Source organism: Poecilia formosa, unplaced genomic scaffold, assembly GCF_000485575.1.
Source record: "Poecilia formosa unplaced genomic scaffold, Poecilia_formosa-5.1.2 Scaffold39, whole genome shotgun sequence".
In the NCBI taxonomy this organism is placed as follows: Eukaryota; Metazoa; Chordata; class Actinopteri; order Cyprinodontiformes; family Poeciliidae; genus Poecilia; species Poecilia formosa.
Window position 1 is genome coordinate 1,893,881 of NW_006799978.1, and position 22,187 is coordinate 1,916,067.

The window sequence follows — 22,187 nt, forward strand, 5'->3', positions numbered from 1 at the left end:
ACTCACATTATTCAAATACTCACATTTCTTCTTGCCGCCTGAAGGAAAGAAATCTTCTTACTGCACAATTTGCCAAATTAGGCCTCAGTGGATTTATGCCACAAGTTTAAAGTTTGATATGAAGTCAAAGTAAAGCGCCGCATCTTATTATCAACGTCAAAATATAAATTTAGCCAGTCTCTTATAAAATACCAAATGAAGGAAGCTCTTGGGAAGTTATTTGTCATGGTAAAGAAATTCCCACTAGATAGAGTCCGTAAGTATGTTTTATTAATTGCATCTTTAAGTAAACGACTGTAGAACTGAAAAAAGGATATATACTGTAGACTCAAACTTGTGGCTTTGACTTTTGGCTTTGAGGTTTCTAGTAGATTTACTTCGATCCAAGCTCTCATACATTTGTGGAGAAAACACCCTTAATAAGAAATGATGACGCACTGGTAATTGGAACTGAATTAATTCATATTTTATACAGTCTTATTCAAACTAACTTTTTACCATAAATTCAATCCAAAATCTTTCTGAATGATGGATTCTCCATCTTGTTTTAATCACACATTTAATGAAACTGCATCATTGCCACGTTTAGGATTTATTTACAATTAAGCAAACTAATTACATGGAATCGAGAATGTAATTATGCTCATTATGAATTACATTAAGGATTATTTCCCCTTAAAAACCCAAAAAAGAAAACATTGAAAAATATTTTTTTCAATTTACACTGGAAGTTTATTTGTAAATTGTTCAAAAATATTTGCTAGTAATAGTTTATTATTTTATTAAAAATCAGACACTAACTGTCTGGTAAGCCTAAAATTGAAGGATAAAGCACCTCCTTTTCTGAACCACCTGGCAGGTTAATTTTAAAGTACCTGAAAATGACCTTAGCGTAAGAAGCAGAGCGGCTCACTGGGGTCCAGATCTTCTTATGTCACCTTTCGATGAACCAGCCTAAAAGTTCCTCTACGGCAGGAGGGAGAAGATGGTTTGTCTGGCTCTGGGTCATTACAAGTTTCTGTTATTTCCCACTTTAGATCAGTCTGGAACCTGAGCAAAAGAGGTGTAGAGAACAAATAAAAAACTTCATGTAAAACTTTCATGAATGTAGCAAAGAAAAATGAAACAAAAGTAAGTCTGGCAAATTGAACAGGCTTGGTTTTGACTAAGCTAAGCTAAAGAGTTTTGCTGGTTTTGTGGTTCTGTTTCTCTATGTGTGTCTCCAAACAGCTGAAGGTTTCAGGTAGAAGGGAAACGTTGTGAGGCTACGTTGTACCAGTCATTCAGAAGGAAAAACTGACTACCATTTAGAACAAGCAGGAGCTTTTGAAAGAGACACAGACCCAATTTCAAGGTGTTAAGTTGAGAAGTCTAATTTAATTTAAGTAATGCTTGGTTTATTCAGCAATATTCTATCAACGCACTTGATTGCACTATAAAATGGCACTGTGTCTGGAAAACACATAACACTGCTCCTCTAATTTTGTGGCCTGTATGTAGTATCTAAAGGATTTTTGCAACACCACAGCAAAGGACAGACAAATCGACAAAACAAACATTCAATAATTTTCTTCTCCTATTCTGATGCATTCTGACCGGCTGAGACCACAGTTGTTTGAGGCTATAATGAAGATTCAGTGTATTATAATTAGCAACAAGAGAAATGAATTATTTGAATAGCCAAATAAATTAAAGTTCCATAAATTAATTTGGCCTCTTTTAAATCTAATGAAGAAAAAAAAAATATTGGAAATTATTTAAAATAAGTGCTGATTTATAAACTACTACTGTAATTAGACTAAACTGTTTTAATATTCTCATTTAAAAATACATTTTGAAATGTCTTAGCAAACGTTTTCATCTTTGTAGTACAAAATGCACCTTTTTTTCTTTAGCTTAAAAAAGCTAAAATGTCACAGTTGTCAAGCAGCAAAAGATTAAATGTGTCAAACTGTGTCAGTGTCAACAAGAGAATAAAAGGTAGGGACAGTTGTGCCATCAGTTGTCAGGCAAGTCAACAGACCATCATAGACGTGTTTATTTCCTGCACCTGCATGATGGCATGTCATTGGCTAATTCAGTCACCTCAAGACTTTGTGAAGTGATAAGGAATGTAAATATGTAGCTCATTTTCAGATTAATAAATTATTACACACCATGTTTGTTCTATATATTGTTACACTATATGTATTACTATATTGACCACAGATTCAGTCGCGTTTATATCTACTATACACCAACATGTCTGAGGTAGATTAGCAATTTCTCCTCCGTTTACTGTAAGTTTTGATTGTCTCCCTTGGTAATTGCACGTTTAAGATAAAGAAAATGAGACTATACAAACTTCGTTCTTTCGTTTTAAGGATTTAGTTTCTTAAACTTTCTGAAGCAGTGACTTTATTCCCAAAGAGTTTTAAGTTTATTAAACTGAGTGGGACAGATGTCCCGCCAGCATGTATCAAACCCGATCCTTTCAAGAGTTTCCAGCCATCTCGCTGATTAATATTGGACACGCAGTCCATCTCTTGCTTTCTGTCTCTCGTGTGGCCACCACGTTTTTATCAACTCCGCTTCTGAATGGGTTCCGTTAAGATGAGAAAACCTTTATGAGTGTCTCCCTGCTGGGACTAAAGTTGAGTTCAGATTAGAGTAGAAATTGATTTTCTTTTGTTGGGTAAAAAGTTCAAAAAAAGAAAAAGAAAGCATGAAAAAGAAGTGGAAAAAATAGTTCCAGCCCACTAGGAAGTCTGTTGCTTTTATGAAATGATAGCAATAGTAAGGATCCCACAGAAGCTTTGGTTGGTCATCCAGGCTAAAATTAGTTTCATCTTTTAATGCAAACACTTTTCCCAAAGTGTAAAAAGGTCTTGTAAAAAGGTCTTTTTTTTTTTAAAGATGAATTGTGTGCCATCAATTTTTCTTATTTTGGACAGGATTTTTATTTTATTTTATCATAGACATATCCCTAGTAAAAACGTAAGAAAATAAAGTAAGAAACTATTTAAACTCTTGTTTAGTGTAAAAAAAAATGTCAGTCATAAACCATTTAGCCTGGCTATTGCATTCCTATGCAAGTCCACTCGATTCTCATCTCCCTTCACTGTTCCATCTGAGATTTCTCCCATTGAGCTCAATTTCTCTGGTTAAATTTCAATCAGGTCAACCAGCCAACAGCAGGAGTAGAAAATGATACCACTGACTTTCTGCATCCTTTTAGAGTTGTAATGGAGGCAGAGGAAATCTGTGTTGGCCACTCTTCCAAACATTAACATTCACAGCACTCCTGCTCAGCTCATCACTTCTCTCTTGGTTATGTTTTTTGTTTTTTTCTATAAGAGTGTTTAATGGGTTCTGAATATTTCCACAGTAAGTTTGAAAGACTGAGGCCTTTGGTCTCAAATAAGCTATCCAAGCCTCGGTTTAAAAAAAAAAAAGAAAAAGAACTCTTTAGCCTTATGGAAGAAAGCCTAAGGTCTGATGAACCAAATTTGAACTGTTGTGGCATAGTGGATCAAGGTAGGTTTGGCATTAAAAAAAATAAAAAAATAAAAAAACACCAACATTTTTCTTCGGGTGAAATCAGGGTTTTTCTGGAACAGGATGAAATTCTCAACAACTCACACAAGTCGCAGAGCTGAATATAAGGGATTTTAACATTGTAGCGCGTCTGAGCACACCCTAAACAAAAACAATGGTTTATTCAGAGGAAATTAAAGATTAGTGATGGTCCAACAAGAGCCCAAAAAATAAGTCTTACAGGAAACGTGAGGGAGAGAGAATATTACCATGTACCAGGATGTGGCTTCTTACTGAATAATAATACATAATACTTGTAGTACAGGTTGTGATTTCTTTTTTCCTGTGGAAAACAAAAGGCACAAACTTAGGTATGAACCTAACTCAGTGTGGCATTGCCTGCTATTCTAATGGATTTGGGGCTTTCCTGGAACAAGACCATTCGTCTCCTACAAGAGGAACCGTCATACGGAAATAAATTTGGACAAGCCAGGACCACATCACTTCCATTTCTAATATTTACCTTTATGGGATGGAAAAATAGGCTTACTGTGTGACGACAAAAGATGATACAAATATTTTAGTTGCCTAAGATAAAATTAATGATGGCAAAATAGGAAGTAGTAGTACTCCGATTTATTTTAGAATGCAATAATGCTTTAAATGACATGAGGTATAAGGTTGCAAATAATTTGATAATTTGATAGACACCTTCAAATAGACATTTACATCCAGGGAAAAGTAAACAATTTAATGTCGTAGAATGATGGTTCATACTGTAAGCAGCCAAATACAATAGCAGGGATATTTAAATTTAAAGTGAATACACAACTTCTTGTATTTCAGGGTATCAGAATGCATTCAGGGGGATTTTCCATTTGGCAAACAAATTTTAAAATTCAAGACAAAAAAATCCATCCACATTTTAAATAATGTATATAAACACCACCACATCTCTAAATCTGATGGGTTTCCACACAGCTTTGTTTTCTGTTTCATTTGTAATTTTCTTTGAGGTATTGTACCTTCCTCTACAAATACCTATTGGGGAAAACATATAAATCAAGGTCCCTCCCTTGGTATGTCAGACTGTTGTGTTCTCTACAGAATAAATAACAGATAAAGTTATCTGAAACTGTTTGATGAAACAATATTTATATGCTAATGAGGTCAGCGACTTTCAGAAAAGAAATGGATCAAGGGAAGCTCTTATGTAAATATTGCATTGATGTAATTGATGTAATTTATAAAAGATAATTATCAGCCTGCTAACAGATATATACGAGTAGAATAACACATGAGGACATAACATGAGCAGCTTGCAGCGACATGGTCACATTATGCATCAAACTCATGGATATTCCTTTAAATCTGGTTGTTTCAGCCTTTGATGGAAATTCTTTGACGGTCTCCACTGGACAGATTTCATGTTTATTTTACAGAGGTGTCAGTCTCATTCCACCAACATCTGCTTAAACTTATAACACAGGAAAAATTCTGTTTGATACCACCATACATAAATTCCTCGTGTGTTATATATACATTTTATAACCATTAAAGTTGCCATTTAAACATGTTTTAAACACTCACTGGACCTGTTATTAGGTACATCTTTTTGGCAATGTTGAGGACCCAAATGCAAAGATGAGCATTGGAGGTGATGTTCCCAGTTTAAAGGTAACTGAACTGAGCAAACCAATAAAACAGGCTGATGGCAACAGTAGAGAATCTGACACTAACTGAGAAAAATCAAGAAGTCCTTATGGTTGGAAGTTTGATTGCTGGATTGCTAAACGGGAGTTACTGAGCAAATGAGAGACGGGTAGGGAGACAAGGGAGAGATACTGAGGGAAGTTATTGGGTCTCAAACACACACACACACACACGCGTGCACACACACACACACGCGCGCGCGCACACACACAAACAAACACAAACAAACACACACACACACACACNCACACACACAAACAAACACAAACAAACACACACACACACACACGCACGCGCACACACACACGCACACACACAAATCACTAACAGAAACTCAATATGACTGGTTGTAACACACCTTGGGCATAACTATTATTTTTCATGGCCTAGATTTTAGATATTAGACATTCCTCAGATTTCAGCTTATTTTGGTACATTAGCATCACTAACCCCACTTCCTAGATATTAACAGTAAACAAGGTTGACCTGACGTCTGTCAAAATCACAAAAAGTTCAGAATACAATCATCAAACTAAATTTTGGTACCAATAACCAATTTCAATTCATGATTTTAATGTTTTGTTTCACTTCCACCATAGCTCACCATAGAAATATGAAAGACAAGACAGTGGGAAAAACAACCAAACCTCAGATGGAAACTTCAAACACATTTTCTTAAGCTTATGGTTCAAGCATCTAAAGCAGTTACTTGGTGGTTTTTACCAAGTTCCTTCTCTACCGTTTGTGTCTATGTAGCTGCAGAAATTAACTGGCTTTAGCACCAACAATTTGGTTTTCCTTTGTGTGGTTGAGCTCTAGAACTACATTATTGCTCCTGATGGCAGTTAGTTAAAAAGGCTCTAAGTGCTTTTGAAAGTTTTAAATACCAATATTTTAGAATTGTTTTTTTTTTTTACTTTTCCTCCAACTTCCCTCTTATTTTACTGCTCAAATACGATGACTATATATTATTTATTCTTATCTTTTGTAAGAGTATAAGTAAAAATTTCTTCTTTAAGCCTTGATATAAATTTGACAGGAGCTGCTACTTATTTCAGGAATAACTTGAACAGCTAAGGGTAACAGGCATCCATCAGCAATAAGTGTCATTAGTCATGGTGCTTGTTGCTGTAACCTATTATCAGCCAATTTTTAGTCAAAAGTTAGATTTTCCCACTATCTGCAACTTCTAATGCCAATCTGCTTTTTCTACACATATTAAGCCCACACTCCACTCTGACCTTCTGCATGCACATGTTCTTGGCTGTTCTTAAAACAAGGTTGTGTCCACTGCTGTTGACTGTTAGAGACAACAGCAGTGGACTACTGAAGGACTATTGTCCACAACTAGTCCTGGGAATCCAACGCCTGAAGACGGTTTGGCTCACTCCTATTCCAGAGTAGGTAAAGTTGAAATGCTTTGGGTGGGAGTGGGGGTATGCATAAGACCCCAGCTGAGTCTTTTGGTGTTGCAGCTTCGTCTGGTTAGTGTGAGGTTCTTTTCTAACTGTATCATCAGACACCCAGCATTATTTCTTGGACACTTAGGTGAAGAGATGTGTCAGCAGACAGGAAAGAAGAGTGCCAGGCAAACATAAAATGCTCACTTCATTGATGAAGAGGAACTGGGGATGTCTGGCACTGACCTGGTTACAGACAACTTCAACTTACACCTCTCTGATGTTCAAGGAAGTTTGAGGGCATGAAATCAAACTGGGCCACGTTAAGGACCTCCATTTAAATCATGGGTTCCAGGAGCAGCAGCTTGAGACACATTAGTGCCTATTGCAGTGATAACCACAACACCTTTAGATGGACAATACCATTTATTAAAGCTGTGTGACTGACAAATTATTTCTGTGGAAAATGGCTCCTTGTAGGCACTGTTGCAGCGAGCAAACAGGTTAGACTTGACCAAAGGTACTATGGGCTCTGAGGTGTCAGAAGAAGTTGAACAGGTAATGGATAGAGACATTTGATTAGACTTGAGACAGATCAGGCAAACATCCAATGACCACGGAAAGGAAAACTAGGTCTATCGCAGGACATGTTTGATTTCAAACTACATAACTGGACCAAAGATACTGTTAGTTTATTAAAGGAGCAGTTTGAGGGGTTTTTGAGACACGTCACCAGGAAGACAAAATGCAGAGTCCGAGTACTCAGGAGAGGGTCAGTTTGTCACTTTGACAAAGTTCACTGAGGTAGTTAAAAGGCTGCCTGGCAGCAGGGCGCCAGCAGTGGACAAAACTCATACTGTGATGCTGAAGACTCAGAACATCATGACACTGCTGGGCTGACATGCCCTCTGAAATGTCACACAGAGGACAAGGGCAACATCTGTGATAGAAAGGCCTTTTCACACCGATATCTGTCATTGCATGCCGTTATCTGTCATGATGTTGATAAAAACAAGAAATACAAACTAATCTAGGATTCACGGATGTTTTTATATAGTAATCTCAAGGTCTTGCAGCTTAGGAAGTTGAAATACTTTGGAAATAACATTTAATAATATTTGACTAAAAACTAAAACCAAGTTTTAAACATAAAACAAATGTCAATCAGTGTCCTTGATTGTTTTGAATAGAACTTAAAATAAAATAATTTAACATGTACTTTTTTTTATTGACTCAGGTGCTTTTAGCTCAACAGCATGGCAGGAGACTGACCTGGCACTGTTTGGCATAAATAGGACACACGTCACCTGTTGACTGCAGCCTGTGGAGGACAGTCATCCACATGCCAATCAGACTGACAACATCAGCTGCTAATCAGCAAGTTGTTTTTCATTACATGTTTTGAATGTTTTATGATGTTCCAGCGGGGCAGCAGTGAATCATATAAACTGCATGTTGCTTGGCAAATAAGCTGTATTTTATCTTACAATTAAATGCCACTGTACACCTAGAAAGAAACCACGATTGTTACTTTGGCTTTACTGAGATTCTGTGAAATTGTATCTTGATAAAAATATCCTTGGTACAGCAAAGAAAGCATATCAGTTTTCTGTATTTTCTTGATGTTACGCAATAATAAAGGTTTTAGTTTAAAAGAAATCCATCCATCCATCCATTATCTCACAGGCTTATCCCTAGTGGAGTCGCCATGGGTGCTGGTGCCTATGTCCAGCAGTCAAAGGGTGAATGACGGGGCACAAACTGGACAGGTCCATCACAGAGTTTAAAATAAATGATCATTTTATTATTTTGTGCAGCTAACACAAATGTCTGTTCATAGCCTGACTTGTGTACTCAATATGAGATCAGTGAGGAAGTTTACAGACTTAAATAGTGCCTTTATTATCCTCAGTGTTTAAACTGAAAATTATTTTCACCTTATTATCTATGTTCCATTTGTTTTTCTGATAACCAACCAGAAGTTAGTGCTTTAATAAAGCATAGAAAAACAAACTTGTTTAATATTTTCTCTCCATCTGCTCAGCTCGCCTGCTGCCAATCATTATGTTATGTTTAGTTATTAGTTATATATATATATATATATATATATATATATATATATATATTTTTTTTTATCCAGAAAAGTTGTATTCAATCATGGAAAAATAGGAGAGAGTGCTAGCTTTCCTTAATAGTCACACAAAAGGTCATTGCTATAGAAGCTGGTTGTTCATAATGTGATATGTCCAAATGTGTTAATGGAAGATTAGTGGAAGCAAAACATGTGTGAAAGGGATAACTGCAGCTTTGAGAGGATTGTGAAGCAAAGTCAATTCAAGACTTTAGGGAAGATACATAGAGTGTGGATTGTAGCTGAATTCAGAGCCATATCAGACACCACACACAGAGATATTGAAGCCATGGGCTGTAACTGTCACATTCCATGTGTTACGACACTCCTAAACCAGAGACGATATCAGAAGTGTGTTACCTGAACTACGAAGGAAAAAACCCTGTTGCTTTGTGCTCCCAAGTTCTCCTTTTCAGCAGAAGTAGACACACATAGAATCCAAGTTTTAGAATGTTGTTGAGTTTCCACAGTCAGCAATGATCTGCAGAGTGAGGCCATCTCCCTGTGCTAGTCTGACTTTTATCAAGTTCAATATCAGAGTATGCACTACCAGGACATTCTTACAACATTTCATGATGATTTCATTTCCAACTCCTCACACAAAAAAGTATAATACCTGCTTTAGTGATCATGATTTCACTGAACTTATTTGACCAGATAACCGTCTCGATCTAGTCTAGTACAAGACTAGCCCCTTGTACTGCTTTGCTTGGTACAGCAGGTCTAGATTTCAGCCATTGAATAATAATTGTTTCCTCAAGGGGTGGACTTAACACTCCTCCAGCCTTAACAACAGCTAAGAACAGTTAAAGCCTTAATCATCACCGTTTGCCCATGACATATGTATTGCCTCAGTTTGATGGTATGAAGCTTACTGGAAATTGCCTGAACTGTAAACTACCACCCCCCACTGCAAAGAGAAAAGGGCTTTTGTGTATTTGTTGATTATTAAACATTTTCACAAGATTAATATTCATATACCTCAGAGAGTAAAACATTGTGTCTGCTGAAGCTCATCGTATAAACTATTTCTCTGTTCAGCTCTCCTACAAACAGTTGTAAACAACGACGACCACTGGTGTGATGATGGGCTGAAGGCGGCGTGTTAGAGAGAATAGAAGCTTCTTAGAGAGATCAGCTAATTTCCAAGTGTCAAAGTGCAAAGTCTATTTCTTTGTTAAGTTTTGTTTGACATATATACTACTACATTTTTACAATAACTTAAGGTAACATAGTTACTTGGTTGTGCTACAGAATGTGCCAGGAAAGTACATGGTAACAAATGATCTTTATGCATTTCACTATTTGAAATATTGTGTTATAAAGAAGACATTTTTTTAACCAAGTTAAAATAAATGCAGAACATCAGATTAGTTCTTGAGTGAGGTCAAGTAAAACAGCTTCTTGTTCAGTTAATGTGATGTATTCCAGATAGTTTGCACTGCATAGTTAGGCAATGTTGAACTACTTGTCAGAAAAAAAGCACACCAAGCAACATCCCAGTTGATCAGACTTTTCTTTAAAGTTTTCAAAGAGGCCCTGAAAGTAATCAACACATTTTATTTCCTAGCTTCTGAAGTCACCAGTGCATGAAATTTCAGAGATAATAAACATCAAAATGTTCTTTTATATTTGATGATAAAAAAAAACAATGGTCAAAGCAACAAAAGTGAACAACCACAGTGCAAAAACCAAAGACCCAGCAGAACCACTTTGAAACACCAATGATAAAATCTGTTTGCTTTGTTTTTGTACCTTGAACTTCCTCTGTCTCTTTGGGTCCAGATGTTGTGACTGGCATGATGAAATTTGTCTCACACAAGCAACATGGAGTTTCCAACTTGATTCAGACGGGAAAATCCTGAGACACAAGATTAGAAGGTAGTCAGCAATAATGCAGAAGTTTTTGTTTTCTTTGCCTGTTTTAAGACTAAGCTGCCCCCACACACAAAAAAAACTAAAAAAAAAAAAACTAAAACATTGTTGATGCTGTGGAAATTGGCTGAAGTGAAATTATTTATTTAGTGCTCTCTTTTTAAATATTAAATTATGAGAAAATGTATGAATGCTTTGTAGAGTAATGGATCTTGTATCCATTTTTTTAGTTTTTCATATTTTACAGGTAGCAAGGAGGTTGCAGAAATAAGGTTGACTAAACTACGCCGAGATCTTTTGCTTTTTCCAATTTTTTTGTGAAAACAGAATAAAAAACACACCTCAGGCATAGTCAGTTGTTAACATGGTCACCTTTCTAATAAGGCCGTGTTTTATTTCCCCAACCTAAAGCCACTAAATAACTGGTAAACTGACTAAATCTTTTGGGTCAGTTGCATTGCTTAATGCTGCACCTTATGGCCAAATGCAAATCAAAAGGCACCACCGAAGCTGGAGGTCAGATTTTTTTATACTTAAGGATTCCTTGATAAATATGGAGGAAAAGGTTTAACAGCATTTGTCTCAATGACTGTACAGCATGTACTCTGTCAATAAAAAGAAAGATGTATTCAAACCAGATGTCATGGAGCACTTGGAGGAGATGTGTATCTTGGGGATGTTGAGATGTAGTGAGAGTTTAATGAGCAGAGCTAAATAGTGCGGAGATGGTAGGAGATGCAGGGGAAGGTGAGTTTCTCTACAGAGCTGAGCTTGGAAGATAATTTTGTGTCTTCTCTAAGCTCCTTCTGAAGAGTCCTAATAGGTTGCACTGCTGGTCACACCCTGGAGAGAAGGAGGGAAACACTAACATAACCAGCACAGTGCTCTGTGGACATGACAATTGACTGTTTTGACTATATTCATAGTTATGATGATGAGAATGAAAAATGTATATTTTCATATACATTTCCTTTTTTTTTCCCATATTACACATTTATCATTGTTTTTCGACTTTCCACATTTGGGTGGACTGCAACAATTTTTCAGTTTGGACCAGTCTGTCCTTTGACCTCTGACATTAACAAAGCATTATTTTCCACATGACTGCTGCGTACTGATCCAAATAGAAGGTTCTTCATTCAAATTCTTGTACATCTGCTATGCTGCGATCAAAATCACTTTTATCTAGTCGTAGGACTTGATTAAAGGGGCAGTACTGTGTATTTCCCTGGTGGATAGTGCCATTTTATCAAGTAACTATATTACCTTCAGCTGTTAAAAACTGCTGCATATAGAAAATATTATATAAAATAAATTATTGAATATTGAAAACTCAATAACAGAGATATCTGTTTTCATCCTGTTGTTATTATGCTATTGTACCCATTCAGCTTCAGTGTTTCATCCACTCCTGATCATTCATGAAACTTCTGCAGAAACATGGACTGTGGACGCTGACATTAGCGATGTCTGTGCTGCTGCTGTACGTTTAGCAATGAACGTACAGCGTTCACGTTCAATGCTAAACGAACGTGGACCAGTCTGTCCTTTGACCTTTGACATTAACAAAGCATTATTTTCCACATGACTGCTGCGTACTGATCCAAATAGGAGGATTTGGATCAGTACGCAAATCCTTCAGTGAAGGATTTGCCTATCAGCTTCACTGATAGGCTAACTGCTTCTAGGAAAACGTGAACACTATAGTAGTCCTTTCCAGTATGTCATCAGTTTTTGTTGCAGCAGAAATTAACTCCCAGTCAGCCAAGAGAAGCAGCTTTGTTGATCATCCCTGCTGTTTGTGGATGTTGCCTGTGCATCAGGTTTACAGGCGTACAGGAACATGTCAATACAAAAGACCCATCTGGAACTTTACTACGTATAAAATATGATTAATTAAATTTAATTTTTTAAGACCTTCAAATCTGTGAAATTAACCAAAATCAATGCTTCAAAGTCCCTGCTCAACTTTTATCACATTTCTTCTCTATTCTGATGCCCTGTTTGCACTTTCACAACTCTTCCTCACCACATCTCGGTGTCTTAGTGCACTGAGATGCTGCCATGTCATTAGTTTATTTTAAATATATTTTAATGAGCAATTGGACACGTGTACCTAACAAAGTGGCCTCTGAGTGTCTGTTGGCATCAATGGTGACCTTCAGCTCTTGCAATAAAATGCAAAGTAGCTTGAATGACTCAGCTAAGTAAAGAGAATTTCATAATGCTTCACTGGTAAAGATGATAACATGACCTTCTTTGCTAGCAAAATACAGCAGTGAGAGTGATAATATTAAGCTCATATTGATTAACAAGGTTTCATTTCTTAGCCTCAGAGGTCAATACCAATCAGCAAGCATGTCTGCACTTCGTTGGCGTCTTTCCAAGTAGCACATCGATCCAATCTGACAAGTCATTCTTTGCTAGATTGATCTGCCTCTGGGATTATGCCTCTAAGCATTGTGAGTAGTTTGTCATTTTGCCTGTCCTTTTAGATTTTATTTGAAATGTGACTTAACTTGGAAAATGGAGAAGAAAAATACTTTTTGTGTCAATCGTGATTAGCAACTTTTTTTTAAACCTTTTTAAGGACCTTTTAAGATTTAATCATAATCATCATTACTGATCAAAAAGGCCAAAAACAGTAATGACAGAAAAAAGGTTTTTCCCAATGGTCTAAAAAAATGTACTGATTTAGGTTAATCTTATTAACATGTGCCATTTAAAGAGAAGACTCAAAAATCATAAACTTAGTTCTGTAATCCCAGATAAGTTAAACTGATTTTTGATATTATTATTTGACAAAATATAAGAAAGTTCAAGAAGAATGAAAACTTCTGCAACACTATGTAATATGAACGTGAAATAATTAACCTGCTGGAGCAAAACCCTGAGGAAGTATAATTTTTATTTGAAGTATTTTATTTTAAAATTTTAAAAGATATAAAGTCATCTGGTTCAGCACACAGTATTTTTCAGTAGGATCCTCCTCTGTAGAACATGAAAGCACAAACATACATCACTGCCATCACATCAGCTAATAATAAACAATACAGTTTTGTAATGGCAATCATTCAGATAAATTCAACAGAGTGACGCAGCTGCAGTAAAGGTCATATCTGAGTGGCCACAGCAATAGTTGTCCTTCAGATAGCAAGCATGGGACTTTATGAAAAGTGTTATTGTATGTGCTGTGGGATTATGTTACAGCCTGCAGTTAGCACATAAAAGAAAGATTATAAATATGGCACCCATAACTGATAACTATGCATGATTCCATGGACACAAAGAGCTTCTCAGAATTGGACATTACAGCTTTTTACTCTCACTCTTATAGAGTAAGGAGTGTGTGTGTCAGATTTATTCAGAATGATGGAAGCCATAGTGGTGGAGACTTGAAAGCAGCTGAATTACAGTTGAGCCCTTGGATGCAAGGAAGCCCCATTAATAATGAAAGTGGATACTATAGATAATGGTGTAAAAGTGAGGGATATTGTAATAAACTAGACTGATACCTCTCATCTTTCAACAGCTTGTAATTTTACACCTTAAATGACCAAAGGCTATAATCATTGTTCATAAAAACATGCGCCGGGCTAAAAGAAGGATTCCCCCAAGGCAGGTCACTGATCACAGAGCCAACACTGAAGCAAATTAAACAGACAACTAATGATGCTCACTCTCACTCCTGAGATTCTAATTTGCACATTTTTTATTATCTGGAAATAAACAGACCAAGAATGGTCTCAGGTTTATCACAAAAAGAAGACTTATACATTAACAGTAAATTGTATACTTAAATAATTTAAACCTAAATAGGTTAAGCATGAAAAAGAAAACGAGAACCAATTTGGAAAAATTAAAAAAAGTATCCTATTTTGAAAACTTTATGCTAATATACTTAAAATATATAATTTGAAAATACATAAAAACTATACTACTCTTAGATTTTGTAGTAATACTTTTAATTAGAACTTGCAATATAAAACTTTGTAGCACAATATAATGAAAAATATACTTTAGGTTACTTATGAAAAAAATCCAACTATCCATCGTCTATACTAGCTTATCCAGCAGGAATACCCCCTACAAAATCACAACACAGTTACGAATTACACAAAATGGCGGCTACAACTCACCGAAACATTCAACAAGATTCAGGCTCAAGTTCCATGGCAGTTCAATAACATTCAAAAGTCCTGGAAGATATATCTGGTTTATCAATAATCGGCAAACTGAATCGCTTACACTTATATTCCAACTTATATGACTTATATCAAGGTTTGCCTCCAGTCCTTGCTCTTTTATAGTACCTATTCAACATAGCAACAGCAAGACAGGAGAAGAAGAATTCTCTTCAAGAAATAGAGTTCACTTGTATTGCTGTTTGGTAGGCTGCCACCCAATGGCAGAAATATGAATTACACGTTCATCAACTTGTTCAAACACTGTCACGCATTACATTACAGCAATGAAGGAAACAGCAATGCGTCCAATGAAAATAATGTCTGTTTCCAATGAATCAAGTGAACAAGAGCAAATCTTTGTTATGAGTGAGAAAAATACATTTGTATATTTAAAACATTAAGAATGTTGCAGTTTGGAGGGTATGATGTGAAAAAGTCAAATTTTCTACTCAAAATACTGAATTCTACAAAAGAAATTCTAGAAACTGCTGTGATGTCAGAACAGATGAGGAAAAACTGGCCATCAGGTTTCCTACATTTCACCCATTCCTCCCCTGGCTCTGATTAAAGCAACAGACCAATACTGGTGAAATAAATGAAGCAACTGGAGTCTCAACAGAAATGCTGACTGAAGATGGAAAGCTTTGGCCATACATGTGACCCAAAGCCACTGCACTCAGCTTCAACTAATGACATTTTTATATGGACATACGTTGGAGGAAGTAAATGCATTGAATATGTAAAATTAGTTAACATTTGTAAACTACAGTTCTAGCTATGAACTAATTAACACCTAACACAAACAAAAAATGAGCAGAGCATTAATCAGTTTATTTACTGTTTGATTTGGACTTTTAAGATTCAATAGCTTACATTTGATCAGGAAAGTACAATACTTAATGTTTTCTATATACAAATACCCCATTGTGACAATGTGGAAAAAAAAGTTGAGTTTTTTCCTAATTTATTAAAAATAGAAAATAAATAACATTTAGTTAAGTATTCACAGCTTTTGTTCAAAACTTTGTTGATTAAGTCTTATTGAATACTGTCATCTTCCTAAAATAATGGCCTGTCATTTATAGTCAAAAGATGAATAGGCAAAAACCCCCGAAAACGTTTGGCAAAATATGACACTTTAGGAAAGTGACGATATGCCAGTTGCTTAGCTCTCTGTTCTTTAGGCTGTTGGCCCATTTTTCTCTTCCAGCTCCATCAGGTTGGATGGAGACTTCTGTCAGACATATCTAGATGTTTCCAGAGACGTTCAGTGAGATTTAAGTCAGAGCTCTGGCTTAGCCGCCCCAGGGCATTCAGTGTGTGGTTCTGAAGCTTTTGAGATCTTGACAGTTTTGGGTTGTTGTCCTGCTGAAAAATGAACCATCACCCCAGTCTGAGATTAATATGCTCTGGAGCAGGTTTTCATCCAGGATGTCTCTGGGTGTTGCTGTATTAATTTTTCCTTCTACCCTGACTAGTCTGCCAGTTCCTGCTGCAGCAAAACGTCTCCATAGCATAATGCTGCCACCACTATGTTTCACTGTAGGGATGGTGCTGGCCTGATGAGCCATGTCTGGTTTCCTCATCAGATGATGTGGCATTCACAAAGACTTTGTTTCAGACCAGAGTCTTTGTTCTCATGGTCTTAGAAACTGAAGTTGTCTATTCAGGTGCCTTTTGGTAAACTTCAGATGGGCCATCATGTGCTTTTCTTTAAGGAGTGGCTTTCCTCTAGCTACAATACCTTAGTTCAAATGACTTTAGTATATAAAAACTCTTGCTGATAATTATATAATTACACTTGACTGGAATTTAAAACCACTTATGCATTTTGACTTTCACTCAGACTGCGTCTTGGTTAGATGATGGCAAAGATGAGCATTATACCAAAACATACAAGTTTGGATGAATGTACTGTGAACGCTTCTAGAAGACTCAGTTCAAATTTAATCCAATTGAGGACTGGCGTTTAAAATGTTATTTTATGCTAATCATCACCAGTTGTGTAATGTAATTTGTCTGTTCCTTTTCAGAATCTATAAAAATGAGTAAATCAAATGGATTTAAATCTTTCAAAGGGCTTATGGTTTCCATTCAGTTTTTGAAAAGTTAGAGAATTTAAAAGAATGTCAGACAATCCAAACCAAATATCAGCTACCTCAATACCCGACTTATCCAGGACACTTTCATTTCCATCATGTCAGTTTTTACTGTAGCCATCAACTGAAGCATAAATGCCAAACTCCTTTACCAAAAATCAATGTTTGAGTTGATCTGAGGGTGGAATTCACTCTTTGCCTCAAATCAGATTTTATCTAACCTTGACATCTCATACATTTTCTTCCCTTTGCAATAAAATGTTTAAGTCCAATTTGTCAAATATCAGTAATTGCTTAAGAAATTAAAGCTGAAGATGCATAATTAGGTACTGAATATTTGGAGCATGCAATTTATATCAAATTTCATAAGTGTTTCACCACCTATGAAATTTGATTCCAGTAGAAAAAAAAACCATACATAATATTCAAGTTATTTTAATAGACATCACAACAATACAAAAAGGATTGATGCAAAACCCCACCACCACCAGGTCATAATATAAATATGTGCAATATTTTAGAACAACCTTTAAAGGGTGTTAAAGTGTCAAATGTGGGTTTAAGATTGACTAAAAATATATCTTGTTTTCAATCTTACCAAGTACAATTGATTTAGCTTCTTGTGGATTTAAAATTAATTCCAAGATCTTTTCTTTTAAAAGTCTAATTCAGTGAAGGAAAGTCAGCTACAAATGGGTCATTTTAGCTTTCAGAGCTTTGAAATGGCAGTCAGCATGGAGCCAGTCAACACCACACAGGTAGCAAAGAAGAAGATGAGACCGTTCATCAAACCCTGCAGAAAAGGAAACAGATTTGTCATAACTTTCCTCTGGAGACATCCAAGCAAAGTCATTTGACATTTCACACCTTACCTTAATCTCCCTGAACACCAAGGATCCCCACAGCGCTGCAACCAGACCGTAGCCCTACAGAACACAAAGAGCCATTTACAGACTCACTACTTGCCACCTATCTTCATAAAGATAAGACATCTGTTGCTATTGCAACATTTATAAATATAGCAATGAGTTGCAAAAATAAAGTTTTGTCTGACTGAAGTTCAATATACAGTCTAACAAGTGTAAACGATTTATGTTTTATTTAAAGCTATCAAAGATCCATTGAGGTTCAAATCAAAAGGTCAATATGTTTTTCAGACCTCTGAAGTAAACAGAAAATTAATGATGCTGAGACAAAATAAAACCTCCAAACAGAGGGGACAGGCAATGTGGCAACTGAACACCAAACAAAGTGTTTGCATACAGTAAAGCCAAAGTTAAAGCAAAACCATGTCAAACTGGTTTTCTTTAGCTTTATTGCACCTTCAGTTAAACTATTGCAAGTTTCTTTGAGGCAATTAACATTTAGAGCACCAAATACTAAAATATTTAGAACATACAGAAATTTCTTTAAATTAGAGATTTTAGAGAACTGTAGACACTAAAGAAATACCATTTTCTGGCCAACTCTGCAACTGCTTTGATGAAGTGCAATTACAGAAAAACTGGAGAAATGTTCAATTGTGAAGTGTGCTCCAACTGTACATAGTAAGAAATCTAAAGATTATAAAAAACTACATTTGTCAGGACATAATCTACTTACTGCAGTGACAATGGGGTAGGTAACAACAGCACTCAGGTAGTTGGTGGCTAGGAACCAGCAGTATGTGCCCATCGTCCACATAAATCCTGAAAGAAATGCTGAAGTGCAGCCAGAGCACAGAGAATATTTTTAAAGCCACAAAAAGCAAATAGTTTACACACCCATATGGTTAAAAAAAAGCCTCAATCCCAAATAATTGGCCAGAACTTAAACACAGAACCCTTCCATGACTATATGCCACGAAGCAACAGGAAGCGATTAGATGACATTTTCAAAACAGCAGCAGATTCCATCTTAGGGTCAAACTGGAGCTATTATTAGATCTTTTAGTTGCCTCTTGGGTACCATGTTTTCTTGATTCTTAGAAAAGAGCATGTGGAAAATAAGTTTTGACATTGGTTACACAGAAATGCAATAAGCTCAACTACATTTGGTTTCCATCTTCAGCAAGCCTTACACATGTTACTTTGTGCTGCAAGGTTAATTACAAGTGTGAACAAACAGAATTTTGCATATAAATAGGCAGTTTGATTATCTTGGCATTGAAAGTTAGTCATTTGTGTTTAAATATATCTTCACCTGTTAAAACAGGCCTGGTGAAAGATTGTTTATTAAAATGAGCTGCTACCTGGTAGAATGGCTCTGGGGTAAACCCTGGGTTTGTTTTTCATCACAGCACAGTAGATGGTGAAGTACACTGAGCTTGCAAGGAAAATACCAGAGGTCTGTGCATGAACATAGTCAAGATCTGGAAAACAAAAAAAAAAACTTCAGTTAAAGCAACTTCTCAGCAGGGGGCAGGATCACTGCTCTTCATGTATAGATGAAGAGTGGGAGCAATCCTGATAACCAGCATGACATTTTAATTTTTCCCTTTTATTTCATGCTCATTTGGAAATAGCAGCAAGTTGAAGATTCAAAATTAGGAGTCTTATCAAAGACTAAAAACCTACCGTAGACACTGGCTCCATAAAAAATGCTGTCACGACATGCTGAATGGTTCTTTATGTAGAGAATGGGTAAGAATGAAGAGCCGTACAGAAAGCCTGCCATAACGGCAAGCAGGCAACCACTGATGAAGAGGATACAAAGAGTGAAAAACTGGATGAAAGATGCACTTTTAATCTCCTTAGAGACCTTGCTCAATTTGTATGTTAATTTTAACATATTTTCCTACAGAACTGATAAATAGAAACTGAGCCACGCCTGGTCACACAATTTAGCAAAGTGAATACTAAACGTTCGCTTCCAAAGCCAGTTTAGAACCAAAAACACAAATCTTTTTGCATCTGATGCTTCATGGTATAATTCCTGCCTGCCATTTTTCAAAGAAAGAAATCCAATCTCTTGATAACCAAATATGCATTATTGGGGTAGAATTTGCTTTCCAAACAAAGACTACAGCCCTTGACATCTGCTAAGAAAATCTAAGCTTTTGAGTTAATAGTGCAGGTGAACATTAACAGCATGTATAATTATTGCAGTCTCTCAGAATGCATTATGTCCAGTGGTGATGATTCATTAAATAACCAATTTGTTTCGTCATCCAAATACAACAAAGCTGTGAGATCACACCAAGGCAATGTTTGACCTTACACGATTCGCCTCATCTTTGGTCTAATGGCATCAATCCAGTATGCAGAGGAGTGGTGTACAAAACTGCCTGAAATGGATATCTGCAAAAAAGAAACTTTTTTTTTTGCAATTCACAGTAAACAAAAAAACAAAAAACAAAAACAAAAAAAAACACCCACCCTGTCAATTAGTATAGGGTTTGTTTCCGACTCTGGATGGAGCTTCACATCACTTCTCACAAAGAAAAACACCAGCCCACTAAAGGGAATAAAACCCAGAGCAGATTATCTAATCATGACTGCTACATTACATCAAAAGACGGTGACATAAAGGCTGCTAAATGTTGCATAGCTCACCTGAGCAGACACAATCCAGCTCCACAATAATTCAGTATTGGCCTGGAAACATCCTGAGCATCAATCCCGAACCACCCAAATCTGTTTCAAACAGTGACATCCATTTTTATGACAACCTAAAGATTACCACCAAAAGGCAGAAAAATCAATTCAAAGATTCATGCAGTCACATTTCTTACCTAGAACTGGCCCAGCCCATCAACAAACTGGACGACCCCCAAATTAAAATTCCAAGACCAAGTCCAATTGCTTTAACAATGGTAACAGCTGCCATACTTCCTGTGAATAAATGTAAAATATTTGACGACTAATCATCCACAAAATGTTAAAACCCATTTGAAAGACTAAAGTTTGAGATTTTAAAGACAGTTATTGAATTTGTGAATACTTGAAGCAGGCCCTCATTATACAGTGAACAAAACAGGAACTAACCAAATCAGAATGCAAACATTTCCCCTTAGAACATTCCACTTTTTAATTTGCACAACCTTTCAGCAACACAAGAGCATGCCCAAAGCAGCTCATGAAAATTCACATCTTATCTAGATACAGTTGTAGCCAGTTGCATGGAGCCTGCAGTGACTTGTGGTGAAACTGACTGTGTACTCAGAACTGGCCATTTCTCACAGTAGAGACTATTATTTTTGATTGACTGTAGTAAAAGGACTCCTGTTTTATGTCCTGAGTCCATCTTCTGCACCACATGATGCCAAACTGCAGAAAGAGGGTTTTTTTTTGCTTTAAGTTGTGATTTCCAGAGACGATACCTGTGGCCCAGATCATACCGCCGAGCATTGCAAGAGGGTGGAATTTGGGTGTCCGCAGCACCAGATCGCCAAAAAGAGATACAACCCATATTGATGCACAGCTCACAAAATGATAGAACATGCCTACAAAAAGAAAAAAAAAGGTTTTGAATTAACTGTAGAAAAAAAAAATCTTACACCAGATTTCTTCCACTTACCATCTCCCGTTTCTATTCTTTTGACTGGAACAAAGGTGCTTCCATACAGAACCACAGCAGCTATGTTTGCAGTCAATCCATAAGCAAAATTAGTGAAGTTTGTAGAGTTACTAGAGACAACAGTTTCCTGGGAGCAAATCCCAGCTTCATTACACCCTAAAGCATATGGACAAATTTCAGGGCAAACAATTTAATATGACAGTTTGCAAAAAATAAAAACCCACAAGGCTCAGTTAGCTCCACATTAATCACAGAGCAATTCAAAGGCTCGTTAACCCACCGTCAGCGCAGAGGCATCTCACCATCAATAACGACGCGACAAATAAAAGCAGAGGTGAGCATTTTACCAGAGGCATCGTAAAAATGCAATATTTGTTTTTCCCCCTCTCAACACAAACTTTCCACAACCTTAAAACACCACAGGAGGCCACGCGTGGGAGTCTGCAGAAGCCTAGAGACCAAGCAGGTGCCGCCAGTTATCCAATCACCCGAACCTGGCACATTAAATAAAGCCGCGGAGCATCATGGGAGGCCCAGCACGTATGACGACAAGAAAACGTCAGAGTCTAATTTAATTTGTGTGACTGGTTTTGCATGTAAATTCACTGACATAATTAACAATTTAATAAATTTTCAAACAGAACATTTTTTTCTAAAAGCTCTGCAAAATTTCATTCCTTAACAACAACAACAACAAGTCTTGTTTGATGACTCATTCTCCTGGCACAACTATAGAGACAATAGAGCCAGGAGACAACAGTTCTTTATT

The 22,187-nt window shown here is 36.5% G+C and overlaps 1 protein-coding gene and 1 long non-coding RNA gene across 3 annotated transcripts; both read right to left on the minus strand.

Annotated features, from left to right (window-relative positions):
• Nucleotides 1-810: 810 nt before the first annotated feature.
• Nucleotides 811-14,972, minus strand: LOC107836103 (uncharacterized). Of its 2 annotated transcripts, none has more exons than XR_001661948.1 (4): nucleotides 11,271-11,418; nucleotides 10,516-10,621; nucleotides 9,121-9,168; nucleotides 811-1,050 (listed from the first exon to the last, which is right to left on the minus strand). It is a non-coding gene; the product is annotated as an uncharacterized LOC107836103 (long non-coding RNA). The 2 variants fall into 2 exon arrangements; XR_001661947.1 differs by lacking the exon at nucleotides 11,271-11,418 and adding an exon at nucleotides 14,775-14,972 and having other exon boundaries at nucleotides 812-1,050.
• Nucleotides 14,973-17,342: 2,370 nt separating this feature from the next.
• On the minus strand, nucleotides 17,343-21,909 carry tmem144b (transmembrane protein 144b). The gene is made up of 12 exons (XM_007551034.2): nucleotides 21,699-21,909; nucleotides 21,419-21,574; nucleotides 21,222-21,344; nucleotides 20,634-20,733; nucleotides 20,455-20,535; nucleotides 20,278-20,356; nucleotides 20,120-20,199; nucleotides 19,477-19,595; nucleotides 19,152-19,271; nucleotides 18,524-18,621; nucleotides 17,794-17,847; nucleotides 17,343-17,714 (listed from the first exon to the last, which is right to left on the minus strand). The coding sequence occupies exons 1-12, from the start codon at nucleotides 21,772-21,774 to the stop codon at nucleotides 17,631-17,633; spliced, it is 1,170 nt and encodes a 389-aa protein (XP_007551096.1). The 5' UTR covers nucleotides 21,775-21,909; the 3' UTR covers nucleotides 17,343-17,630.
• Nucleotides 21,910-22,187: the final 278 nt, after the last annotated feature.